The 27,103-nt window shown below is 31.5% G+C and overlaps 1 protein-coding gene across 1 annotated transcript in view; it reads right to left on the bottom strand.

Annotated features, from left to right (window-relative positions):
• The window catches only part of LOC129233219 (phosphatidylinositol 4-kinase alpha-like), a gene marked incomplete at its 3' end in the record, with an annotated part of 78,194 nt that overhangs the window by 35,281 nt on the left and 15,810 nt on the right, over positions 1–27,103 (bottom strand). The window contains 2 exon segments of the mRNA XM_054867276.1: positions 12,470–12,557; positions 13,249–13,334. Coding sequence (XP_054723251.1) covers positions 12,470–12,557; positions 13,249–13,334 — 174 coding nt within the window.

Raw genomic sequence — 27,103 nt, 5'->3', positions numbered from 1 at the left:
TTTCGTTCTGCAATCGGGGTTTTTATTCTGAAAATTTATTACTTTCAGATTAAACCAGTTATATGTATGTACTTCATTTTTTGGATGAGAGGGCTGTGGCCATGCTCCCATCCCCTCATGTGATTTGTCATACCATGGAAAATATTTGAGGAAATGGCTTCGTCCTGTTATCGAGTTTTTTTTTTACCTGAAGTTACTACTTTCAAATTAACACATATATTTTACTTCGTTTCCAGGAACCGGAATGTCACTTTTTACCATTTCTCGGGCTGTTGGAGGAACGCTCACACAAAAACTAACGGTCTAAAATATTTAAAACAGATTTTATTTCCTGTCAAAACTCAGCTACAATAGATCCCCCCCCCCTTTTTTTCTTTTCTTTTTCAGTAGATCCAGTATTATATATATACTAGCTGCGTGCCCGGCGTTGCACGGGCTACGTAAAAAACGAAAGAGATGTCCAATTGATGTTTTTGCATTACTCTGACATCAGTTTCTAAAGCGCTAGGGAGTTAATAAATACGCGTAATGCAAGGTTTGCAAAACACCAGTAGAGCATATTTTTGGCAAAAATCTCTTTAAAGTTAATCATAATTATCGATAATGCAAGTTATGCGTATTTTCAATTAGCACAAAAGATAAAAATACATGCATTATCAATTATAATCTGTGCTCACTTTAAACTGAATTAAATCTGATAGACTATATCTGAAACATTTGTATGCACAATTACCATCAGCTTTTTACATAAAATGACACATACTTTTTGGTTGCTTACGTGAAACTAAAGCACCAAGACTTAATAAATAACAATTAGCATTAATTTAATACCAAGTCATCAGATTCGAATTAATATTAGTTAAAATCCTTAAAAACAATATTTTTGTTCAACTCTGTTTCACTTAAAGAAATTCAAACAATCTTAATTTAACATGTTCTTTTAACGATACAAACTGTATTTCAAAAATAGAAACAGGAAGGAAAAAGAGAGTTATTACAATTCGAAAACTCACCCATGTGACGGGAAAAAGTCCAACAAAATAAACATAATTAGTCGCACATCCTAAATGTACCAAAATATGAGGTCGGTGAATAATAAACTTACACTACAATCAATAAACATAGCTAAAAAAACAACTTTCATATGCTGAAAAGAGTTAAGAACGTTGAATGTAAAAAATAAAAAAAGGACAGACGATAAAATAAAGGCTATGTCAGAATAGGGCAACCAATTTTAAACTAATTTAAAATGAAATTCTAGATGGAAACGTTGTTTTAAGATTTGGACAGCAGCCAAAAAATCTCTTTTAAAACAATTATTAGAATTTTATTTGCTCGCGCATATGCAAAATGGCAACAGGAAAGAAATAAAAATTCTTTAATAACGTTATGTTCATTAAAGTTTTAATTAATATCTCTGCTAATTAAAGTCGCACAATTACGAGATTGGTCCTTTTGTTTTCTTTGGAAAATTTCGAATTGATCGGTATCTCGTTTGACTCCCGATTCGAAGTGGTTCTAGAGAAGATAGATCTTCAGACAGACAGACAGACGCGAACAGATTTTAATATTATAGTGGATATATATATATATATATATATATATATATATATATATATATTATTGGGTGCGTCTCGAAAATGAAACTAACGTTTCTTAGTTAATAAAAGTGTGCTCTTTTTAATGGTGTGAAGGAAAACTAAAATAAGAGGACCCTTTTGAGATATTGCTTTTTGAAATTGAGACAAAATTGACGAAATCAATTTTTGGCTGGTTTTTCAGCTAAAATAATTCAGCAATTATTTGAGCTATCGAAATGCCACTTGCATACCTTTTGGATAAAGCAACAGGCTACAAACGAGGAAAAATTAACTTCAGAAAACTATTCTCTCAGCAGATAACAAGCTGGTGATGTACGGTTGGAATTTGTAAAAATGCGATTTGTAACCTACTTTGGCAGCAAATTGTGAAAAACCTACCATGCATAGAGCTTTTGCAATACAAGTAGGTTCTTCTACCCCAAAAGTTGATCAGGATCACCAAATGGATGTCTCAATTGCCAAATCGATTCTCTCCACCTTCTAAAAAAAATTCTCATTTCTGCTTTAATAGTGCTTCATAGTGCTTCATCAATGCTTAGCATGTGAAATTATATTAAAGTTTTGGTTTAGTACGTTTCTGACCATGTGATGGCAGAAAATGTACCATGAGGACCTATTTACTCATATGGATATAGCACCATCTTCTTCATAACTAGTCTCTACCTTTTGTTTTATGGCGTTAGTCGATTTGGCAAGTGAGACATCCAAATATCAGTATTGCAAACATCTCAGGTCGCGAGCAATGAAAATACTAACTTGGTGATTTTGTCATTTTAATTGCGACGCAGAAAAAAAAAAAAGCTTTTACAAAACTGGATATTGGCAGAACCGTACGGCTTATGGAGCAGAGCTTTATGCAAGAAATCACATGCTCTCCTAGAAATTTTTCTTGGCTTGGACCTCTTGCTGATTCCTAGTGCACTGCAAATAATCAAACTCTTTTTGAACACTTTTGGCGCATGGACACTTGTCCCCTATTTGAGAACACATTTTTTGAAATAGGTATTTCAACTTTCCTGAGAACACTTTTCAAAATACTTTTTAAGTATGGACATGTGTCCCCCTTTTTAGAACGTTTTTGAATAATTTTGAGAACACTTCGGATAACGCTTTTTGGAACATGTATTTTGTTCAGCATACATTTTAAAGCACTTTTTTAACACTTCGTGGCGCACTTATTGGTACAGTTTTTAGGATATATTTTAAAATAATTACGGAGCACTAAAATATCCCACCGGCATACCTGTTACACAAGTTATACAAAAAGATTTTAGAAAAAGAAAAAAAAGTTACATTCGCCTATGTTGAAACTGCAGGCTTGATGATGGGTTTAGGTTTTGTCTACATCTGATTATTAATCAGATTAAATCGTTCAAATGTAGATTCATTCGTCATTCAGATCATAGGTTCATTCAAAATGAATGAATCTATGAAAGTTTTAAATTTAAAACGCAATAGGTACCTCAAAAACAATTGAATAGCTTACAGCAAAATTACAAACAAACAATATGTATGAAAAAGATGGAGCAGAGGAAAATTGTACACAATCATTCTTACTATGAAAACTACATATAAATTAAAAATATTAATTTCCTCAAATGGGGTCGTTTCCAAAATGTTAAAAGTATTTTTTCCCAAAAGAGTATGCTTAAAAACATGGGATCTGACCATTTTTTAAAGGATTTGACTAAGTTTATATTTTTTAAAAGATATTTTAAAAAATATTAAAGTTTATATTTTAATCGGCGCGCTTTCATTGTTTGCGCTTCTGCCGATGATATCATAAATGATGAAATGCCATTTACTGTTGCCATTCACAGAGCGAAATATTTAATTCGCATCTCTACTCACGTGTGCTGGCAACGATATGGTTGAGAGCAAACGTTGAGCGCAATATTTAATTCGCTTCTTGATTATCATAACGTGGAAACGCGGTAGACAGATGCGCCAAAGTACATCATTTGTGACGCCATAAAGACCACGCCTTACTTTTAAAATTGGACACTTACAATAATTAATTAAAAATTAAACGTTGAGTAATGAAAGTTTTTTTCTTGTTCCATGTTTTTTTTTTTTTTTGCTTATTCTATCAATTTCAGTAACTAAAAGTAGTACATACTTTTGACTGAAGGAAAAAACCCTATTATGTTTTTAAAACCAATAAATTATGTAAAAAGTTTTTTAAAAAATATTTTAAAAGCAAATTATTTATAAATTTAAAAAAAAAAAAGTAGTTTTTCAAGCACAAACAGTTTTTTGGTTCACTATCAAAAAGTCTTATTTCGAGTTCAAGCTGGTTACTGTTAACAACACTGAAAAGGTATGGCCAATAGCGGTGGCCAACGATATAATAATTTCTCGACAATGAAGATTTGATTGTCTTACATTCTATAATTCCCATTTTCTTATCATCTAATGTCTTATTGGATGTTTTTTTTTTTTTTTTTTCAATTTGTGATGCATCAAACGTTATTTTATAAAAAAAATTATCGTTATAACTAGCTTTTAGTCTTGTAATGTTTTGTGTAACATTTACTACATATTAACCTGTATTCAATATTTATAATATAGTGTCATAATATAACTGATTATGAGCCTTCTCAATGTCTTATTGTACCTCACTTCAAATCGCTCTGTGCTCCCACGCGGGGCACCTCAGTTTCCTAATTGCTGTCTCAGAAAAAAAGAGATATTATAGATCAGTAGTGATTCTGGATAACGTATTTATGTGATGACTTTGAGTAAAAGCACTTATTTTCGCGAGGCTTTCATTTTTGCAATTTTCCAGAGCTCGTCGTAATCACGAAAATTTAAACCTCACGAAATAATTTTTTATAGAATAATTCTGTTCATATAAAATTCGCAAAATTTGCAACTCAGAAATTCGTAGATTTTTTCAATTTCGCTAAAATTTAGGCTCGTAAGAATAAGTGCTTTCACAGTATTTCATCCTAGTTAATGCAACTGTTTATTTGCACAAAAGATTGTTGATGCTTTTCTTCAAAGTTCATTGTAATCACTTTCAATGGGCACATAATTATGACATCTTTTATTTTATTTGCATATTACACTTCTGATACATTTTTTCTGAAAGAAAGTTTTTGTTTTGCATTAAAATATAGTTGGTAATATGGCAATTAAGCAAAGTTAAAATGCAAACCTATTGTTAGATAGTGTAATATTTTCGCTAAAAAAAAGTTTCAAATTTATTTGAATTACGTGGGGCTGCTAGGATATGTATTTCCAAATCTGTATGTAAGCAAGGAAAAAGTTGCGTAGTGAAGCTCAAAAAATAGTCTACTCCAAGTTTAGACCCGAAGGAAATAAATGCTCTCGCTCATTCAACCCTTAATTGCTGTCATCCCCTCCCCCTAAACACATGTTTTTTATTACCCTGAAGACTGCCTGGAGACGATCTCCTTGCCCCACCCCAACAGGGGATAAAGAATCTGTCCCCTCTTTCTCTATTGTCACAGGCGGGAGGCATGGTTAACATGGAAATTCGTCAATTTTTGCAAAATTTTCCAGTTTTCCCCTCCCAATTACTCTTATCCTAATTTGAGTATGATTAAAAGAAAGGTATCCCTGAAAAGCCCAAACTTTCAAGAATAACGCGTAGTTTTTCAATTTGAGCAAATGTTAGATCTTGAGCATTTATGATGCGTTTAAACAGAAAGCCCCTCTTCTTTTGTCAACTCATAAATTTAACAGCCATTTAATATTAAATTTTAACAAAAAATGAAAAATTAAAAAAGACGCGTTATTTGTACTGCTGTGAAGAATGTTATGCAGAAAAAATTATCTCAAAATATTGAAATGCGAATTAGCAATCGGGAGGAAACTTCCCCGTAGACTTAACATTGACTTCGAAACTTCCGAGGCTCTCTCCAGCGGCCCCTTAAAGCGCTGTCGCTATTTGATAGAAAAGGAACACTTGTTTTTCTTATATTAGCGATTAGCAGAGTGCTAGAAATTTAAAATAAGTTTCATGTCCTGGTTTTATTTAAAACTGAAACACAAAAGATTTTTAAATTATCTAATTATGCATTATTTTGTTGGGCCTGGGCCCATAGTGACGAGCCACCACTGCTTAGGATTAAAATTTCAACCATCAAAATATCACCAAAAAGACAATTGCTTTGTTCAAATGCGGAAGCAATTTTCACCTGACATACCTTGATGGGCGTTTTTCTAGTAACTTAAGATTTAAAAAATATTTATGTCTAACAAAATGCAGACAGCTATTTAAAGGAACAAGAATATTTTGTCCTTAGCATCAAACAAGTTTAGAGAATGCCATATCAAAAGGGTTTCTTCAAGCACTCTTTACTTGGTTTTGTATATTTTAATTAAAAAAAATAAATAAACAAAAACATAAATAAATAAATAAATAAGGGTCTGATATTTATGAACATTATATATTCCCCTAGCAGAATAGGACATAAACTCAGTTGATTGTTATAAAAGTTGTATTCAATTGGACATTGTAAATGACTTGAAAAATACTTGTATTCGTTTTATTTATTGTTCTAAATCAAAGTTAAAATAAAAACTGAAAGTACTCTCCAAAAGTCAAATACTGAACACACAGCAAAAATTTTAATCCGACTCGGTTTAGGTTAAAATAAAAGATATGTATTTGTTACAACCATTGTGCATTTCTACATTGTAAACGTTTGCCAGAGGCGTAGCTGGACCCGACTTTCGGGGGGGGGGGGGGGGTTACTTCTTTTATATATATATATATATATATATATATATATATATATATATATATATATATATATATATATATATATATATATATATATATATATATATATATATATACTCACATATATATATGTAAACTTTTTTTAGTACTAAAAAAAAATAAAAGGGAGGTGAATCATACATACTTTGGAATGGAGTGCCCCAAGTCCGATACTTGTGTCAAACAAAACAAAAGCAAAGAATTTTTTTATATTTTTTTAATGTTATGGAAAATTTAACTTTTTTTTATTTTCCCTCCATTTAATTTAAAGTGAAATTTTCTAGCAACTGTTTTGTCAAAACCAGTCAATCCAAACCAATGAGCGTGATCCATATTCATTTCAGTGTGACTGCTTAATTCAGAGGCTAACACACATCTACAAAAGCTGGCATCCCTGAAAGCTAATAGATGCATCCATTTCCGCCTGTAAAGTGGATGTTTGACTTTCATTCTCATCAGTGGTCAGACTATAAAGACTATTTTTACTAACTTGGTATGCACTAAAAGTATGAAATGAAATAAAAGAAGACTCCTTGAAATATAACCCGCGAAAAATTAAATTGCTTTTCATATCGTTATATTTATATGTTGCTTTTTATGTATTTACATTTATGCTAATTTTAAAGCAGTTAATAAAATTTGAATTTAAAAAAAATCAGGATGAAATATAGGCGGTAGAAAGTTATTCGCTCAAAGCTGCATATGTGTTCTCCTCTCAAGTTTTATTTTTAATTTTATTAGCTGCTTTAGAATTCACATAAATATCTATTTGAGAGAGCAACAGCAATTTTCGAGTGTTATAAACAGAAGTCTTTTTTATTTTCTACTTTTTAATGCGAACCAAGCTAACAGAAATAGTCTAGATTTATTTCGTTTTTTAATATTTTATTTATGTAATGCTATGCAGTTTTTATTTTGAATTAAAATAAAATTGCCTTCAGAAGGGTCCGATGGGACTAATGCTGCTTTGCAGACACTGCGTTTCTTCAGCTGACGTTAACCTTCTCTTTTTAGAACAATCCTTTTCGTCATTTTCATTTTTTTTCTTTAGGATTAAAAAAGCTTGTTATCAGTTTTGCTCGCTTCATTATGCAACAGCTTTTACTTAGAATTTACTATTTTAAACAGACTGTACGTTTCCAAAAGAATACGCTGAAAAATCAATGTGATTGCAATGGATACTCTGGTTAGCAAAGGTCATTTTGACTATGACCTATGTTCCTATGACACACAACGAGACCAGACCAACAAAAATCTCTATCGTCTCGAATTCCGGTTATGCTATCATTTTTGGATTCAAAGCCCAATATGATCTTTAAAGCAGCAAACAAAAACATTTTCTTCAACTCAGAAATAGAGGAATTGTCTTCAAGAGCTGAGGGGGCAGTGGAAAAAAGGGAGCAATACGTTCCACGAATAGGCTTTCTTGGAAGATTAACAAAAGGACAGTCGTTTCGCGCACTTTCTTGGAAGAAGAGTACTCTTTACGTAAAGGGGTGAAATTCACAGGTTTGATATTTAAGATGAACATTTCAAGTTCATGGTTAAAGGTCATTCAAGTTAAAAACCTTTTTGCTCTGTTATCTGGATTAGTACTGTTCTTTGGTTGTTCTCTTTCTTAAAATTGTGATTCTTTAGAAAACTGAAATGATACAAGTAAAAAGAAAGTATAAAATTTTTTCAAGTGATGAAAAAAGGAAAATCGTAGAATACTGGCCAAGTTAGATTTGCAGCAATTGCTAACCTCAAGAGGATAAATAATAAATCAAAAAAAAAAAAAAAAATCAGGGACCAAAAAGCAATAAAAGACTTTTTCTTGAAAAAAAATATTCTTAGAGTTTCTTTTAGTGTCAAAATGAATCCTTAAACTCGTTATAAAGCACTTAATAATGTAATAACAGAATAAAGACCTAACAAAACTAATAGAGAGGAATTTTGATCAAGAGCCCATATTGTCTTTAGTATCGATTTCAAATTTTCACCATCATATTCCAAATTTCTATAAAGTTTCTTAAAGCCCCCATATCTCAAAACCTCTTTATCTCGATTTTTTTCTTTCCTGTGAAATTCGAAATATACAGATTCGACTGTATGCAATATTCCCACTGCGCCCACTCATAAAATTAAACATATTCAACAATTTGCAGAATCTATTTCGAAGAAAAGCTACAAATACATGGATTTAACAAATCAATCTCATTTCTAAAGTGCAGTGTCAAATTTAAGTCAATTATCAAAAAATTATCGCAGCAGAGGGAGGCGTTTTTACGCTTGAGGGTCACTCATGGAGATTTTCAATGGCATTGGGAGGGGGGGGGAGCGAAGTGAATTTTTTACTTTTGTTACTCAGAAAGAAGTCATTTAATTTTTTCTTTTTCTTTTTTTTCCTCTCTCTCTCTCTTTTTTGGGACAAACGTTTCGGAGGGTCCCCAAACCCCCCCCCCTTAGCTACGCCCCTGCGTTTGCACTTAGAGTCTTGTGCTCTTTACACAATTTTACTCTGCTTTATGCAAATTCTTACAAACTGTTAGTTTTATTTCACTAAATTTACATAAGTATTCCAAAATTTAATAAATAATTGAAATCCTAATGTTGTATGACTCTTACACTTAAAAGAATTGTAAAAAAGGAAAAACATTCGCATAGTTCTAAAAAAATTTAACTTAAATAATATCAGACAACATTCATACACATTTTTGAGCAGGAGCCTGTACAAAAGGGGGGGGAGAGAAGAGACACCTGTTGACAGAAGCTCAAGCCTGAAAGCGGCCCAAGACTTTTTTAAAAAACCGTGAAATCTATGTAGGACACAAGGAAAAACAATATGGAGGGGCCCCATAAAAGTCATTTGTGACAGACCCTAAATTTCTGTGCACGCCCCTGTTTTTGAGTGTTCCATACTTTGAGAGAGAAATTTCAATTATTTTCAAAAGTATAAAAGGATTGCGCATTTTACATTATAGTTGTTGGAAATATTGAAAAAGAAAAAACTGATGTGTAAAAACTAATTTTTTCCACTTCAGATTTAGGCATGGGCAATCATCAACAACTACATTTACTGCTCATACCCAAAAAAATGTTTGTTTTGAATAATATCGGTAACTTCAAATGTAAGTTTTAAAAAAAGAAAACAACAACAAAATGTCCCCCTGACACACAAGTTTTTCTAATTTTCAACAAGTGAGAGCTTTCTCTACAGATCATTTTTAAATACAAATACAAATACAAATGTGACGACCAGCAACAGGCACTGGGCCCAGCTAGGCTGGTCCTAGTCAATTAATTAGTCCCCAATGAAGATCAATGGCCCTCTTAAAGCTATCCACTCCCTTGCTCATTACCGCCTCTTCCGGTAAGCTATTCCAAGTGCCCACGACCCTGCTAAAGTAGTAGTTTTTCCTGATTTCCAGGTTAGCCTGAGATTTAAATAGCTTAAAACAATGACCCCTTGTCCTGCTTTCCCCGCAAAAATTTAATCCATTTACATCTTTCATTTTGATAAATTTAAATAACTGAATCATGTCCCCTCTGACTCTCCTTTGCTCCAGGCTATACATGTTAAGCCTATTAAGTCTGGTATCATAATCTAAATCTGAGAGTCCCCTTACTAATTTAGTTACCCTTCTTTGAACCCTTTCCAATACAAAAATATCTTTCTTCAGATAAGGCGACCAAAACTGAACAGCATACTCCAAATGAGGTCTTACTAAACTCCTATATAAAGGCAGAAGAACTTTCTTAGATTTGTTTGAAATAGATCTATTGATGAACCCAAGCATTTTGTTGGCTTTGTTACTAGCAATACTGCACTGTTGACTAAACTTGAAGTCCTGATTTATAAAGACACCCAGATCCATAACATTTTCTGCCTGATTTATGACTGAACCCTGTAAACGATATCTCATACGCTTATTTCCATGACCTAAGTGTAGCACTTGACATTTCCCTACATTAACTGCCATACCCCATTTATCTGCCCACTTAGTAATATGATCTAAATCCTCTTGCAGCTGCTTTACTTGTTCTTCATTTTCGACAATCCCCATAACTTTTACATCGTCAGCAAAACAATTCATGCTTCCAGAAATATTTTCATTGATGTCATTCATAAATATAATAAACAAAAGAGGCCCTAAAACTGATCCCTGAGGAACCCCACTTAAAACATCACTCCAATTAGAATGATTTCCTCTCACAACTACTCTTTGCTTCCTACCAGTAAGCCAATTTCTAACCCAAAGTAAAGTTTTTCCTCCTATTCCAATGTCAGCTAACTTGCTGAGAAGAGCAACATGCGGTACCTTGTCAAAAGCTTTTTGAAAATCAATATAAACAACATCCACACATTTTTTGTTATCTAAAGCTGAGGTAACCTTGTCGTAGAAATGCAATAAATTAGTAGTACAGGATTTACCTTTCCTGAAACCATACTGCAAACTAGTCAACAGACTATTAGTCTCTAAGAACAACATGATCTTAATTTTGATCAAAGTTTCGAAAATCTTACAAATCACCGAAGTCAAACTTACAGGTCTATAATTCCCAGCAATACCTTTAGACCCCTTCTTGAAGAGTGGCGTTATGTTAGCCAGCTTCCAGTCCTCTGGCACCGTCCCCGAGTTATAAGAAGCATTGAAAATATTCAAAATAACATCCACTAATTCCTCTGCACATTCAACTAAAATTTTTGGATAAATATTATCTGGTCCCGGAGCTTTAGTTGCTTTAATCTTTTTCAAATGAAATAAAACCTCCTCCCTGGAAAATACAAAATCCTCAAGCTGTATAATAGCTTGTGTCTTGTTAGTGTCAACTGTTGAGATACAGTTATCGTTAAACACACTGGAAAAAAAGTTATTTAGAACATTTGCAATATCCCTATCGTTTTGGATTAAATTTCCATGCTCATCAACCAAAGGCCCAATTTGACTGTTTGGAGCTTTCCTAGAATTAGTGTAAGCAAAAAACCTCTTAGGGTTCCCTTCAATGTCATCTGCCAGCCTTTGCTCCAATTCCCTTTTCTGAATCCGTACCAAATACTTAAAATTTCGCCTTGCCTTACCATACTGGAGCCTCTCCGCACTCTGACCAGTTTCTTTAAACTTATGAAAAGTGGCTTGCTTATAATTAAGAGCTACTTTAGTCTCCCTGGAGAACCACATGGGCCAAATTTTGGTACTAACACCTTTTCTCCTAAATGGAACATAGTCCCCAACGGTTTTAGCAAGTTTATCCTTAAATTCCGTCCACTGCTGATCTACGTCATTATTTTCCAACCCTGACGAAAAAACCTCTTTCAAGCTCTGCCTAAGTGCAACAAAATTGGTATTTCTGAAATTGGGCACAAACCTAAAATTATCATCTTTGCACACTTCAAATTTAACCCGGAACCTAATGCTGTTATGATCACTATCTCCAATATGCTCCCCTACACTCAACCCCTGAACAAAACTACCTATGTCACAAAAAACTAGATCCAAAATGGCCTCCTCTCGAGTTCCCTGAGTTACAACTTGATCTAAGAAACAGTCACCAATTACTTTTAAAAATTCCTCTTCTTTGCCATTACCAGGATAAAAATTATTCCAATCAATACCCGGAAAATTGAAATCCCCCATTATGATACCGGATCCCTTACTAGACATGTCACTAATAATACGGTACATCTGTTCATCTTGTCCCTGGTTTGAATTAGGTGGCCTATAAATGTTTCCAAAGCGTAGCTTTATGCCCTTACTGCTCATCAACTCCAGCCAAACCATATCAATATCAGTAGGCTTAAGAGAGGCAGTAAAGAAGGGATCTAACAAATTTTTGAATACATCCTTCAATTTTGCACAAAATTTTAGTCCCAGCGAATTATGTTCTTTAACAACACTCAATTTAATTTAACAACTGATCTTTTTATTTAATTTTTATAATATAATTGTTTAAATAATAATTTCAATTTACATCTGTCAAATCCTACATAAAAATGTTTTTTCTTTCCTATGCTTAAACTTTTTACAACAAAGAAAGTTTTTTTTATTTAAAATGAATGAAATACATAATGAAATGCATGTGTTTGAATTTAGAAAAAAAGAAATAAAGAAAGAAAACTAACCTCTTGCAGCACTACATCGAGAATTAACTGATTCTTTTTCTTTATAGTTCCTGCAAAGGTTAGCCAAAGTACCCAGTAGTTCAACTTGAGCCGCAATTATCTAAAAATAATACAGGTATAAATTCCAAAAATCTGCTTGAATTATTAGCTTTAATAGGTAATGAAATAAGAGTAACATATACTTTTAAGACAGTATATGCTAAAAATATATATATTTAAATCTGTTGACACATAAATAGACAAATTTTAATGCAAACAGTTTTTTTTTTTTAATATTTTAAACTCAAAAAGAACAAACTACATTTGTGTATTATTATTATTACAATAAAACCTGTAAAGTTGACCACCCTTGTAAGTTGATCACCTGTCTAAGTTTACCGCCATTTTCAGGCACAGAAGTAGATCTATATCATGTAATTCAACCTCTATAAGTTGACCACCTGCTTAAGATGACCACTAAAGTAGTGCACTGCAAGTGGTCAACTTACACAGGTTTCACTGTATTATTATTATTTTTTTTAAATTTTGTTGAGATAAAATAGTGAAAATATAATAACAGTACCCAAGAAATCTATTAAAATTTACCTTTTTGTTTTAACACACTAAATGATATATCTTTTCATAAGCAAAAAATAAATTTAAATTATAATAAATTTGTATTTTTAAAATAGAGAACATATTGAAAACAAGAAATTAGAATTTCAAAAAAGTTTATTTTTTAACATTTTAGGAGTTACGGCCTAAATGGCACTAAATGTTAAAAAATTTTGTATTGAATATGCATTACTTACTTCATCTCGTAAGCTTTCATGAAAACATGCAATGTCAGACAATAATGTATTCAGACAAAAAGCAAAACGCTCACTAACAGGAATACCTGCAAGAAGCACACAGTTTTCAATTTATGAATGAAATGCATATGCTTACTTAATTTTAATTTTGAACGCAAGTTCATAATTAAAACACTACATATGAAGATAAACAATTGATTAACTCATTGGTACTACCAGAATTCTCTCCTGGGAGAAATTTTAAACCCTTACAGGTATATACAGGGTTAATGGACCCGATTTAAAAAAAATCAGATTTCCGAAACTACTGCACAATAATTGATATAATGTAAAAAGAATAGAAATATACCAAATCCTTTTCAGTTACAAATGTTCAATGTGTGACTCTCTTGCTACACAACACACATCCAATCTGCAATACAGTTCGTTGAATACATTTTGTACATCACTCTATGAATGCAAGGGTACCCACCTAGGGTGGAAGGAGAGGGGTCATGGAGCAGACTGCACCATTAAAATTTTTAGGAGGGTTGTTTAAGGGGCATTTTTCTATTTTGGAAGCCCGTATGATTTGGGGGATTTGGGGGATGCGCTCTTGCTCTTGGGGGATGGCACCCCTGATTAATGGTTCGTAATGCTGCACAAATACAACTATCATTGTTTTGCAATGCAACAGAAATGCTTTCATGTAGTGGTTTTGACACTAGTTGTTGATAAACTGTCATTTGGGTAACCTTACTAAAATGTAGAATGAGCTCGATTTCAGATTTAATATTGTTCACGCCTCTTTAAGATAGGTACAAAAGGGAAGATAAGCAACTATTATAGACCAGGGAGTCTAACTTCGGCAGTTAATAAAATTTTTGAAACTCTTAAAGCTAAAGATTTTTAAGTAACTTTCATAAGTATGGGAACTTTCTGGAAAATAATTGTCAGATATCGGGTACAAAGTATGGTTTTAAGAAAGGGAGATCCAGTGAAACTAATTTATTGTACTTCTATCTGCATTTTAGTCCAGTCATATTAGACATTAAAATCGCAAAACAAGATGCAGTTCTGATTTTTTAATATGTTGTTTGGGACATTTAAGCCAAAAAACAAAGTCTGTACATTCAATAGTTCTTTTACAATCGCAAAACAAACAAATAATCGAGAAAATTCGATTTTTGAAGAAATGAGACAAAACACTTTTCAATATGGAAGATCCTATTCTAAAAAAAAGGGGGCAAATAATGATATAATAAGACTCTAATGTGTGTTTATATAAGTTATGTTTGCTGCCAAAACAGGGTGGTTATGAAAAAAATAAATAGGCCAATAGTTGACAATCCTATGTAGGCAATGCAAACATTCCTTCCCTACTTATCTATGCCTTTCACATTGATGAATTTTCGGCCGTATTTCGTTTTTCGACAGGAAAGTTATCTACCGAGTTTGGTTTTGAATAGATAATATTTTTGAACAAAATATTTTCAGTACAAAACACTTCCCATTAGAATAAGAGAGATATGGACAAATGAAAAAAAAAAAAACAGAATGATTTCAAAAGGGTGAAACTATTTACATGTTAGATTTATCATAAAAACCTATCTTAAAAATTAACTACACTTAACGTCTTGATTGTATGTTGTCTTTGATGGGTATGATCGTACTCTGGAACTGAAAAAAAGGAGGATATGTCATTTTTTTCATTTTATCATTTTTCTTTTTTTTGGTTGGAATGGCAAAGATGTTGTGTACAGTCTTTTCAAATGGTAGATTGCACAAAGCTGAGCAGCTAAGATCAGTTCTGCAACAACAGCATACTCCCATATATCCTTCTTACACTAAAATGAGAAAAATCTGAAAAGGGCAGGTGAGGCTGGATCGTTAGTAATGTAGTGGTTGGTGACGAACCAATATCAAAATTTATGTTGGTCTTCGACCAACTACGCTCTGAAGCGTCCTTCTCCCCTGCCAACCATTTGTTTACTTGTTGGTACCTGCGATACGAACGGAATGAAGCTACTCTTTTGGTTGAAGACTAACAAAGACGGTACACAATTGCATTACATGATTCTTTGAGGAACAGGTAGAACTGAATACTGTCGCAGGATATTGGGGGATGCCTCATTTCCATACAGAGCAACCAGCTCCATCTCTACAGCTTCGGGAATCACTTCAGGAAGGAAAGCTATGGTGGCCTGGTCAACCTTACACCAGTTCGTTTGAATAACACCGTGCAGTTTTGCTTTTCTTAACCAGAGATGGGAAGATGTGGTATCACATCCACTAACTGCATGAAGAAAAGGTAAGTATCTAAGAGGTATTCCCTTTTTCCTCAGTTGAAAAAAAAAGTAATAAAACTGAATACAAATTAACTGGACCTTGGCACTTTTCTGAAAGGAAATATTTCGAATGTTTGAGACAGCAAAAAAAAAAAAAAATAGATCCACATCCTCTTCATCATCGATTACGATCTGTTGAGATGTACTTTATTCGATGGCGATTCAGTTTCTCTAGTTGTTTTTTTCTTCGATGCCCTCAAGTCCAAACCTAGGGAGCAACTTATCATTGAGGTGTTGTTTATTACAGAATTTGGAAAAGCATTTCCTCAGGAGCACTCTGATGTTGAGAAGTCAAATATAATCATAATCCGCTAGCGCGCAGTTGTTCAGATGTATCTGAAGACAGTAAAAACGTCCTTGAGTCATCCCAGTTCTTCAAAATAATTTAACATGAACATAATTCATTAAATTCACCGAAAAAGCACAAAACTGAATTGTTTAATATGTTACAATTATGGATTAGTTCTTTCAGGCTCTTCTTTAGTTTCAAATACAAATACAAATACAAATGTGACGACCAGCAACAGGCTCTGGGCCCAGCTAGGCTGGTCCTAGTCAATTAATTAGTCCCCAATGAAGATCAATGGCCCTCTTAAAGGTATCCACTCCCTTGCTCATTACCGCCTCTTCCGGTAAGCTATTCCAAGTGCCCACGACCCTGCTAAAGTAGTAGTTTTTCCTGATTTCCAAGTTAGCCTGAGATTTAAATAGCTTAAAACAATGACCCCTTGTCCTGCTTTCCCCGCAAAAATTTAATCCATTTACATCTTTCATTTTGATAAATTTAAATAACTGAATCATGTCCCCTCTGACTCTCCTTTGCTCCAGGCTATACATGTTAAGCCTATTAAGTCTGGTATCATAATCTAAATCGGAGAGTCCCCTTACTAATTTAGTTACCCTTCTTTGAACCCTTTCCAATACAAAAATATCTTTCTTCAGATAAGGCGACCAAAACTGAACAGCATACTCCAAATGAGGTCTTACTAAACTCCTATATAAAGGCAGAAGAACTTTCTTAGATTTGTTTGAAATAGATCTATTGATGAACCCAAGCATTTTGTTGGCTTTGTTACTAGCAATACTGCACTGTTGACTAAACTTGAAGTCCTGATTTATAAAGACACCCAGATCCATAACATTTTCTGCCTGATTTATGACTGAACCCTGTAAACGATATCACATACGCTTATTTCCATGACCTAAGTGTAGCACTTGACATTTCCCTACATTAACTGCCATACCCCATTTAGTTCAGTCATAATCCCACGGATGGTAGCTTCGCACCACTAGTCACTCGACCAAGCACATGTACCAAGTGTTCGAACCTGCGGTTCCTCTCGTACTGAGCAGGATTACTATCGCAACGACGATCATCAGTAGGGTAAAACTAACCTGTCTCACGACGGTCTAAACCCAGCTCACGTTCCCTATTAGTGAGTGAACAATCCAACGCTTGGCGAATTCTGCTTCGCAATGATAGAAAGAGCCAACATCGAAGGATCAAAAAGCAACGTTGCTATGAACGCTTGGCTGCCACAAGCCAGTTATCCCTGTGGTAACTTTTCTGACACCTCTTGCATAAAACTCGTAAAATCAAAAGGATCGATAGGCCCCGCTTTCGCGGTCCGTATTCGTACTGAAAATCAAGATCAAGCCAGCTCTTGCCCTTTTACTCTACGCGAGGTTTCTGTCCTCGCTGAGCTCGCCTTAGGACACCTGCGTTTCATTAGAACCAGTTCATTCATTACACATGTATGCTCACAATATAGGCGAAAATTTATTGATTCGCAAAACCGTGAAGTTTCTTCCAGTGCACATAAAAATACTTTGGATTCACCCTGTTTTTTACATCTCTTGTAAATAAAGGCGAACATTTTTTGCATAGAAATTGAGGACTGCTAAGTGGAAAAAGTTGAAGCATTTTGGTTAATGTTTCTAGGTGCATCCTTATTTTCCATACTTTCTGCTTGAATGATTTTTCAATAAGAATAAACATTCGACAATATTGCGCTTAAAGTGTATAGGGGTACATTTTTCCTAGGTTTCCCGCAGAAGCTTTACGTTTGATATGATAAACCTGGACAGTTTCATTAGCTTTTGCAAAAAGAATGAGCACACTTTCATTTTCATTTATTCTTTGTTTCTCTGCTCGAACGACTTTGGATATTTAAATCTCATTACAAATTCGGCTGATACCAAAATTATTCTCCATTCAAAATAAAACCTGGTACGTAATTTTCCAGTTGAAAAATGAAATACCAGGGTGGCGACAGGAACTGTGAAAAAAAGTTCCCTGACTTTTCCCTGATTAAGTTCACCAAATTTCCCTGATTTATGTTACCAACGATAATGGTTTTCTTTCTTTGCTTTACTTGAAATCCACTGTATATTTGTATAAAATGCAGTATTTTAAACGTTTTAAGTTATGTAAAGGTGTTGAATTAAAGATAGATTTTAAAAACATGCTACTTTTTTTTAATAAAACGGTTTAAAAAAAAACAAGACAACTTTTTTTTTTTGGGGGGGGGGGAATAACCTACAAAACAGTATATTAAATTTTTATACACAAATGGAAAGATTATAGAAAAATAAAAAAAATACTTTAGTTCCAGAAACCACTTAGCATAAGAATTTTAAGAAACTTAAAATTACTTTTAAAAACATGTGTATTTATGATAGAACTAAAAAGTAATAGAAAATATTTTGAACTAAGTTTTCAAACAGTATAATAATTGTTGCAAGACTAACAAGTAATAGTGAAAGAATAGAAGTAATGTAGTTATTCTTATATAACTAATTGACATATTTATGCTAAACAGATGAAACCATTTGACAACCATTCATAGGGAGATTTTCTCTAATCAAGAACATAGGTTTTAATGAATGAATATAGCATTTTAACAATAAAAAAATAAACATATATACTTAAGTACACAAGTTAACTCTATTTCAAATGATTTCAGTATGTACCGAGAAAAAATCTTAGATTGCTTTTGTAACAAACAACTTTGAAATGCAAGGAAAAAACAGGAAAAAAAAGCAATTAGTTAATTTCAAAATATATAAAGGAAGAATATAACTTGGTTATAAAATTAAAGAATCACAAAAGTCTGAAGGAAAGAAAACCTTTATAATCTGCGGTGACAACGAATAGTATAACAGCAAAAAACAAAGTTTTTTTTAATTGAAAGTTCAATTTTAGAAATTAAATTAAAAACGTGAAGAAGTAATAACTTTTAAGCTTCTATAGTTTTAATTCAAAAACCAAAGATTTCTTCTTGAAATCGTGATTACAGTACGCTAATTACTTCGAGACAATGGAATAAAGGCAAAGGAGCCAAGGCATACTTGAAGGCTTCCTCTTTGCCTGTAAGGTTGTTTATTTTACGTAGTATTGAAAGCGTAAAAGGAAATTTCAAGCTAGGTAAAATAAACAACGTAACAGACACAAAAGCAATCTTAGGAAGTTCATCCTGTGGTTAGTAAGTAAGATTCAATACTTTGACGTTGCAGAAAAAAGATGCACAAATATGCGGCAGTGTATAATCGCACCTCATTAATTTTACTTTTTTTTTGAACAGAAAATTGGCAGAAAATGAGGAAGGAAATTAAGAGTACTTAATTTTGTAAAGCAAAAATAATTTTTTTTTCTTCAAAAAATCAATTTTCCCTGATTTTTTGTTATTTTTTCAGAATTCCCTGATATTTCCCTGACTTTTCCCTGATTAATAAAGTTCCCTGACTTTTCCCTGATCTCCCTGATTTCCCTGATCTGTCGCCACCCTGAATACGGTCGAAAATTCATCAATGTTAAAGGAATATGGATACGAATGTTTGCTTTATTTGCATAGTGCTGTCAATTATTGACCTATGTAAGTTTTCTATAACCAAATTGTTTTTCCAGCACACATACGTATATAAACAGGAATTAGAGTCTTACTGTATCATTCTGTGCACCCTTTTTTTAGAATAGGATCTTCCATATTGTCTTGAAAAGTGTTTTGTCTCATTTCTTCAAAAATCGAATTTTCCGTTGATTTGCTTGTTTTGCTATTGTAAAAGAACTATTGAATGTACAGACTTTGTTTTGGGCTTTCATTTGATCATTTAGCATCAAAAGTTGGATAGTTTAGGAGTTACAAGGAAAAACTAAAAACAGTCTGAAAATTTTGCAGTTTTTCGCGAATTACGCAGCAAGCATAGGTTTTTGAAAACTGCAAACTTAGATTTACACTACCCTAACTGGTACAAACAACAAATTAAAAAATCAGAAGTACATTGTGTTTTTCAACTTAAGCCTTTTTTTTTTTTTTTTTGTATAATATGACTGGACTATTTGGAAAAGTTTAAAGCAACTGTTACTTCGGATGGGGTGAATAGCTTTAAAAGAGCTTTTGATCTTCATTAGGGATTGATACATTGACTAGGATCAGCCTAGCTGGACCCAGAGTATGTTGCTGATTGTCACTTTTGTATTTGTATTTGTGCAACAAAAGACTCACATTTTGAGCACTTATAACTAAAAAAAAAACTTGTTATTTTTCAAAAAAAGTCACATAATAGTTTTGCAATAAAAGTTTACTTGTTGCAAAGTGTACAACAGTTTTGAAAATATGATTTTTTGAAATTGTGTCCCTCATTTGTATATTAACATACTAGGATTAGCAATATGGCTTAAAATTAAGGGTTCAAGGAGGGGTTCTAACTCTAAAAACCCCTCCTGTTTGCCCACAAAATCAATCAAATTCAAACTATATATCTTATATTAGTAACAGTAATAAAAGTTGTTACCAGGCAGTGCATGTAGAGGGTAGTGTTACACCTTGGGACATTTGTTCCTTGGGACATTTCTAATTTCGAAGAATCTATTTTTAGCAGCCATGCTTTTGTAATCTCTAATAGTAACTTTCACCACTAAATGGTTCCATAGTAAAAATCAGCATCAAGTGAATAAAATTGACCATTTTGTGAGAGGAAGAAAACTTCATGAGTAGTAGAGAAAGAAGGGTTCTAGCGCGCTTTTAGGGAAATGACCAAATCATCAATTTTCACACAAATTCATTGATTTGTGGACCAAAAATGCAAAAAAACATGCAAAAACAGCATAAAACCCTTTAAAATCAACAATTTTTTTTGTCCAAAAACGAGGGAAATGCGTGAAAAAAGCCTCGTTTTTCAACACTTTAATGCTGAAAAACGAGGCTTTTAAAAAAATAATGAAAATTGAAAAACACCATTTACATCTTTAAACAAATCTTAGCTAACAGCTTTAAAATCTGACGCTTATATATCATATTTATAATTTCTTCAGAGAGTTCTAGATTCATCATAATATTACAATCGTCTATTTTATCAATATGTTTAGTAACAAATGGTTTAGATAAATTCTGATATTTAAAAATGTTGTTCCAATCCACAACATCATCAAGTTTTTCGATAGTATGTTCTGATATTTTTTGATATCTAGAGACCAAAGCCATATTTAGTTTACCAACATTATCCACAAGAAATTTATCGCTTAGTATTTGAAACTGAGATACTTTATTCCAATCAAGTTTGTGTGCAAACATTGTTAGAAATCTTTCCGATAACCTTTGATATCGAGAGATAATACTCCAATCAACTAAATCTTCATTTTCCATAATAAATTTTTCTGAAAGTATTTGATACGCACTAATATTAATCCAGTCTACTTTATCTCTAAATTCAAGTATAAATGGTTCGGACATCTTTTGATATCGAGAGGCTAGCGACTAGTTTAATGCTTCAGAAAACCGTCGCATAAGATCTTCTGATAAAGAATCCTCTTTTGAAACCTTGTCCCAATTGATATCCATTTATTAGTGTTAAAATTTTAATCAGATTTATAAGGATAAGGAATTTTTTCCAACAAATCTAAGCCCATTTGACGAACAGTATAATTGTCTACCTCAAACATATAATTATACATTTTTTTTAGATATTTGGATATTAATCTATCCAATTCTGAATTACAATATTGTTTGTTAAGATGCATTAAATCTTCACATAGACTTGCAAGATCCTGAATTTTATCAGTGGTCTCTAAGCATTTTAGATCACCTATAGCCTCCATTTATATACAATCATTTTTTAAAATATAATGATTGATGGCAGATATCTTTTATAATCCAAGGACTCATCTAAAACGTTCCAGGCTTTAGATTCATGTTATTTTGTAGTGTCCTAGAGCTAGAGTATTTATTCTATCTTCTAGTATATGCCTCTTATCATCATCAGGTGACAGAACTATTTTGTTTACTTGAACTGAATATATTTCATGTTTGTGGCTTCGAATCAGATTCATTGCTCTATATTTCTTTACCTTATAAAACAAGCAGTCTTTATAATCTTCAAATGAAATTCTGTTCTTTACCACAATTTTCTTTACACCTTTTGATTTTTTAATCACTTTATCTTCTACTTTTAAAGCATACATTTTAGCTCTTAATCCCTCAAATTCTGTCATTATCTTACCATTATTTTCATCTTTCATTTTACCAAGTACCTTTTTATTTACTCTAGGTATGTTATATTCATTATTTTCTTTGTAATCTGATGTATCAAAATGATCAATCATATCTTTCATGTCGCTGTAAAAATCATCAGTCTTGATTTCATAAATATATGAATCAGTATCTTGATACAATAGTTTTAAACTCTTATCATATTTTGTTTTCATAACTTTATAATGAAAATCAAACATCAATTGTTTAGATAAATCTAAAATACTCATGCCAACATAAATTGGTTTGTTAAAATATACTTTGGTTTTATTCATATGAATTGCAGTCAAGTTTTCAGCAAATATAGTCCTATCTTTAAAGTTTGGTTTTGATATTAATTTTTCAGCTTTTTTAGCATTGTAACATAATTTTATATCAACTCTTTTCTTTACATTTTCCATTGTCTTGCCAAATACAGAATTGTTCATAAGCTTATAGAAATCTTTCTCAAAATCATTGGTAGCAATAGTTCTCATATCCGTATTCAAATCTATATATTTCTTTAACCAAGGGGACTGTTTAAACTCTAAAACTCTATGTATCTTTTTTAGTTTCAATCCCATTTCCAAACATTGTTTCAGATTTCGATAATGAATCACATAATTCTTTTTATCATGTAACGTGGTCAAAAGCTTTGATTGTCTGGATCCATTTGGAATTCTATTTTCTGGTGCTAACGGTAAATCTGAATGCTTTTTATGTAATTTCTTTGAATATTTCAAATCCACTTCCAATATATATCCAGTATCTGAATCATCTGGAATTTGAGTCACGTCTATATTGATTATTGACCATTTGAAATCACCATAGGGCAAGTACTGACTCATTGCCCATCCGTATAAATTATTGGCATCTAGATACATTAAAGAATTTGATTCTTTATCTTTATTATAATCCTTCATATACTTATTATTTGCTTTGGCGTAACGGTTACAACATTGAGATATACCACCTCTGGTTCCTTTTTCAAGCATTAGAATCATATCATAATCAGTTAATAAATCTAAATTTACCTCAGTTATCTTGAGCATAGCGTCCCAAGCTAGCCCTGGTGCTGTATAGTACCAACAGGGATCTAATTTATATGTTTTGAGGCATACGTCTCTAAAATTTTCAATTATATCCGTTAAAATTAATACATCTGTTTTAACATATAAATCTGAATAATCACCCATATCTCTAATCTTGAAAGCCTTCCAAACATTTTGGGCGTGTTTATAATCTTCATCAGATATATTACTTTCATTCAATTTGCTATAAAATTCTTCTTTGGAAGGCAATTGTGTTTCATTACATTTTTCCCATTAATCCATATAATCATAAGGATAAACACCTTTTCTAATTACTAAATTTAATAAATGTTTTGGAATATATTTAGCAGTCTCTCTATATTGCTCTTTCTTTAAATTTTCAGACAATGATTCAATACTACTGGACATGAATTTGAATGAATCTATAAATCTTAGTTTTAAATTTCCAACTTTTTTACTGAACGAAAAGTATTTTTCTTCTGTACTTGGAATAACATCAATATCTTCTTCATCATATCCCAATCCCTTAATAAAAAGATGGGCATCGTATCCAGATAAATTATGAATAAATACTGGAACAAACTTTGGATTTTGATAACATAAATTACAAGTTTCATGAGCTGGACCTCTATATAAACCGGTCAAATGATCATGATCTCTGACCTTTTTACCTTCCATATTTACTGGATTTTCACCATATTTTTTATAATTATCCCAAGTGATAATGGGCTTATTACAAATATGACATTCATCTGTATTTTGAAAGTGCTCTTCATTTTCAGCAGTCATATTTAATGGTTTAATATCTTTATAAATCTTTTCAATTTCTTTTGTTTCCTTTTTCATCTTTTTACAAAATTTAGCCACTGCATCTGGTCCTCTATATACAACAGGTACTTTATATTCTCCATGTTCATATTTGATGTAATAACTAAAACTCATGGGTTCATGTTTTTGGTATTTGAGAGTGTAAGATTTTGATTCGTCTGGTTGACAGGTATCTATTTTTCTAGTCAAACATTCAAAATCTGCATATATAACAAATGGTACTCTTAAAGAATTCTGATCATTTTTAAAATAAATACTTTCATATTTTCTAGGCATTTCAATCTTTACAGCTTTTTTACCTTTGCAATCAATTTCATGAGTTTTTAATTTTTCTGCTGAATAATAATAAGTTAAACATCTTTCACATGGATAAATTTTTTTTTTATTATTTGATATTTGATTTCTAATCAGTCTAGATAAATTTTTAATCCAACAGTAATGACCGTTATCTTTATCTTGAATATAAAATAAATTTACATGTTTTTCTCTTTTATTATCTGTAATTCTTAATGTTACAATTGATTGCTCATATCCATAAACATTTACGGATATATTATTCAATTTTTCAAATTTAGTTATATCTGTTAATGCAACTGGAAATTCTATTCCTTTAAAATTTAGATCATTTTTAAATTCTCTATATTTTAAAACTCTTTGTGGATCTTTATCTACTGGATGTATAGCAGATAAAATTGACCACATGAAACATTTATTATCTTCATTCTTTACATTTATTATTGCTTTTTTGTTCTTAATTTTATCTGGTAATTCAATATAGGATGAGCCTCTAAGTGGATTATATTTATTAATTCTGAGCTCTAAATTATTAATTTTACTTAGGACCCATCCTGATCCTCTTGCTTGAAAATCATCCATTTCCATCAATAATTTATCAATAGTTTCATCATAAAATGTATTTAAATCAGATGATTTTAATAGCACTTTATTTTGAGTTTTGAATGAAAATTCTTGATATTGATTCTCTCTTTTATATGTACAAAACAATTTAAAATTCACTTTTAATCCCATTTTATTTACAAATTCTTTTATCTTTGTAATGATTACATTTCTTAAATCTTCTAAAAATTCTACGGGTAATATAAAGTTTTTTACATTTTTCAATGAATAAGTTTTGAATCTTGATTCATATGCAGTATCGATTTCTTGAATACCTTCTTCATTAAATAATGCATTTTTATGTTTTTGTGACTCTAAATGAGTCTTTTTATATGATTCTTTAAAATAAACACCACAAACATCACATTTAATCTGTGGCTTTCTTTTCCGTTTAGGCTTTGAAAACAAATCGTTATCAAAACCACGAAATTCTCTTCGAAACTTACGCCTCTGAACCCTATCAATGATGTGACTGATAAGGTACGCTTTCTTTAGTTTCGAATACTTATCGATATTTTTTTCTTTACAGTACTGACGTAACTGTTTAACAGTCTGTGCATTTAAGAGTCGCTCCATTTATAGGGAAAAAAATTACGACGTGACAGAGTCACTATTTATAGGCAGGCAAATTTATAAACAGATTTCCATAAGACTTTTTTGAAGATTAGACCTTAAATGTCTTTTATAATGAGTGACAGTGTATTGTCTTCCACAGTCACAAACCCTTTTTTCATATTTTCTTTTGGAATCACAATCTTTACAATAACTGCTTAGATGATTTCCTCTTTTGCAAAAAAAATCTTGAGATAATGAAAGTTTGCAAATAGTGCATGTTTTCTGGTTCTCCATTTATATAAAAGTAATTTATTAAATACATTTCTTTAATAGAATATTTTATTTGGAATTACTGGTTATTTGATATCAATATCTAAATTATCTACATATTGTTTAATATTATCGTTTAAATAATCTATTTCTTCTTCATAATCATCACATATAAAATCCATTAAATTTTTTAAATCATCAAAATGAATATGCAACATTTCTTTTTTATTTTTATCTGGATTATCTTTAAATTTATCCAGTAAATCTAAAATTCTATTTTCAATAGTTCTGTAATTGGATACATTATAAATTTTACAAAAGTACCATTCATCTCCTTTTGCAGAACTAGAATTATAATTACATAATCTTCCTTTTAACTTTTCTTTACTTTCAACACCACCAATTTTAAATCTGTTTTGTTTAGCATACGATTTGCTGGTTGATATATATACTATTTGATCCATATCTCGTAATTTATATTGAATAGCCAAGTCTTTTAATCGTAATCTTCTTCTTTTCTCTTTTTCTAAATTTTCCTTATACATTTTAATTTCCTTATCCTTTTTCTTTAATTCTTTTTGAAATTTATATTCACCAGTTTTACGTATACTAGGCAAGACTTCTTTAGTTACCCATCTTTTAAATTCTTTAGCTTTAGGCATTTTAGAGCTTAAAATCAAAGAATATAAACCAGATTCATTAATAAATATAGTTTTTGGTTGATTTTCAGGTAGCGTCGTTTTGACGCTACTTGAAAATACAGAAAATTTTAAAATATCTTCCTTATCTACATATCTTTTTATTGCATCTCTAGGTCTTTCATATTCTAAAATGTTTGCTACATTATTTCCTTTAAGCCAAGGATTATTATCTTCATCAAGTATAATGGAAACATCTTTATCATTAAAATTCAATTTATTATTTTTAATATCTATAATTTTATCCATTATAATTTACTGGAAACCATTTTATTAAACGTATATTTAGTTATTCACATTTTTTAATATTTTAGATAAATATAGTTTTGACATCTATTTTCTCAGACGGACCAGTTTGGTCCGTCATACTTTTATAACTAAAGTAGTATTAAGCATCATTTCTATTTCGCCAAATCTCTTCAGGATAATCAAAATGTAGTAATGTTGGTCCTCTTTCAACAATTTGATTATTAATCACAAACTTTTCATTTTCTAATGATTCGAAATACTTTAAAAACTTGTCCCATTTTTCTTTATATTCCTTGTTACATTTAATTTTATTTTTAATAGAATAGTATTCACATATTCTTTTTACAAAATAATTATAATTGATATATTTTTCAAAACAATAAAAATCAATCAAATGATGAAACATGTATTGTACTTTTAATCCTAACGATGGGAAATGTTTTTGAAAGTATTTCAATCGATTCAACATTTTT

The sequence above is a fragment of the Uloborus diversus genome, unplaced genomic scaffold, assembly GCF_026930045.1.
Source record: "Uloborus diversus isolate 005 unplaced genomic scaffold, Udiv.v.3.1 scaffold_257, whole genome shotgun sequence".
NCBI classification, from domain to species: Eukaryota; Metazoa; Arthropoda; class Arachnida; order Araneae; family Uloboridae; genus Uloborus; species Uloborus diversus.
This window is presented reverse-complemented; position numbering and strand designations above follow the sequence as displayed.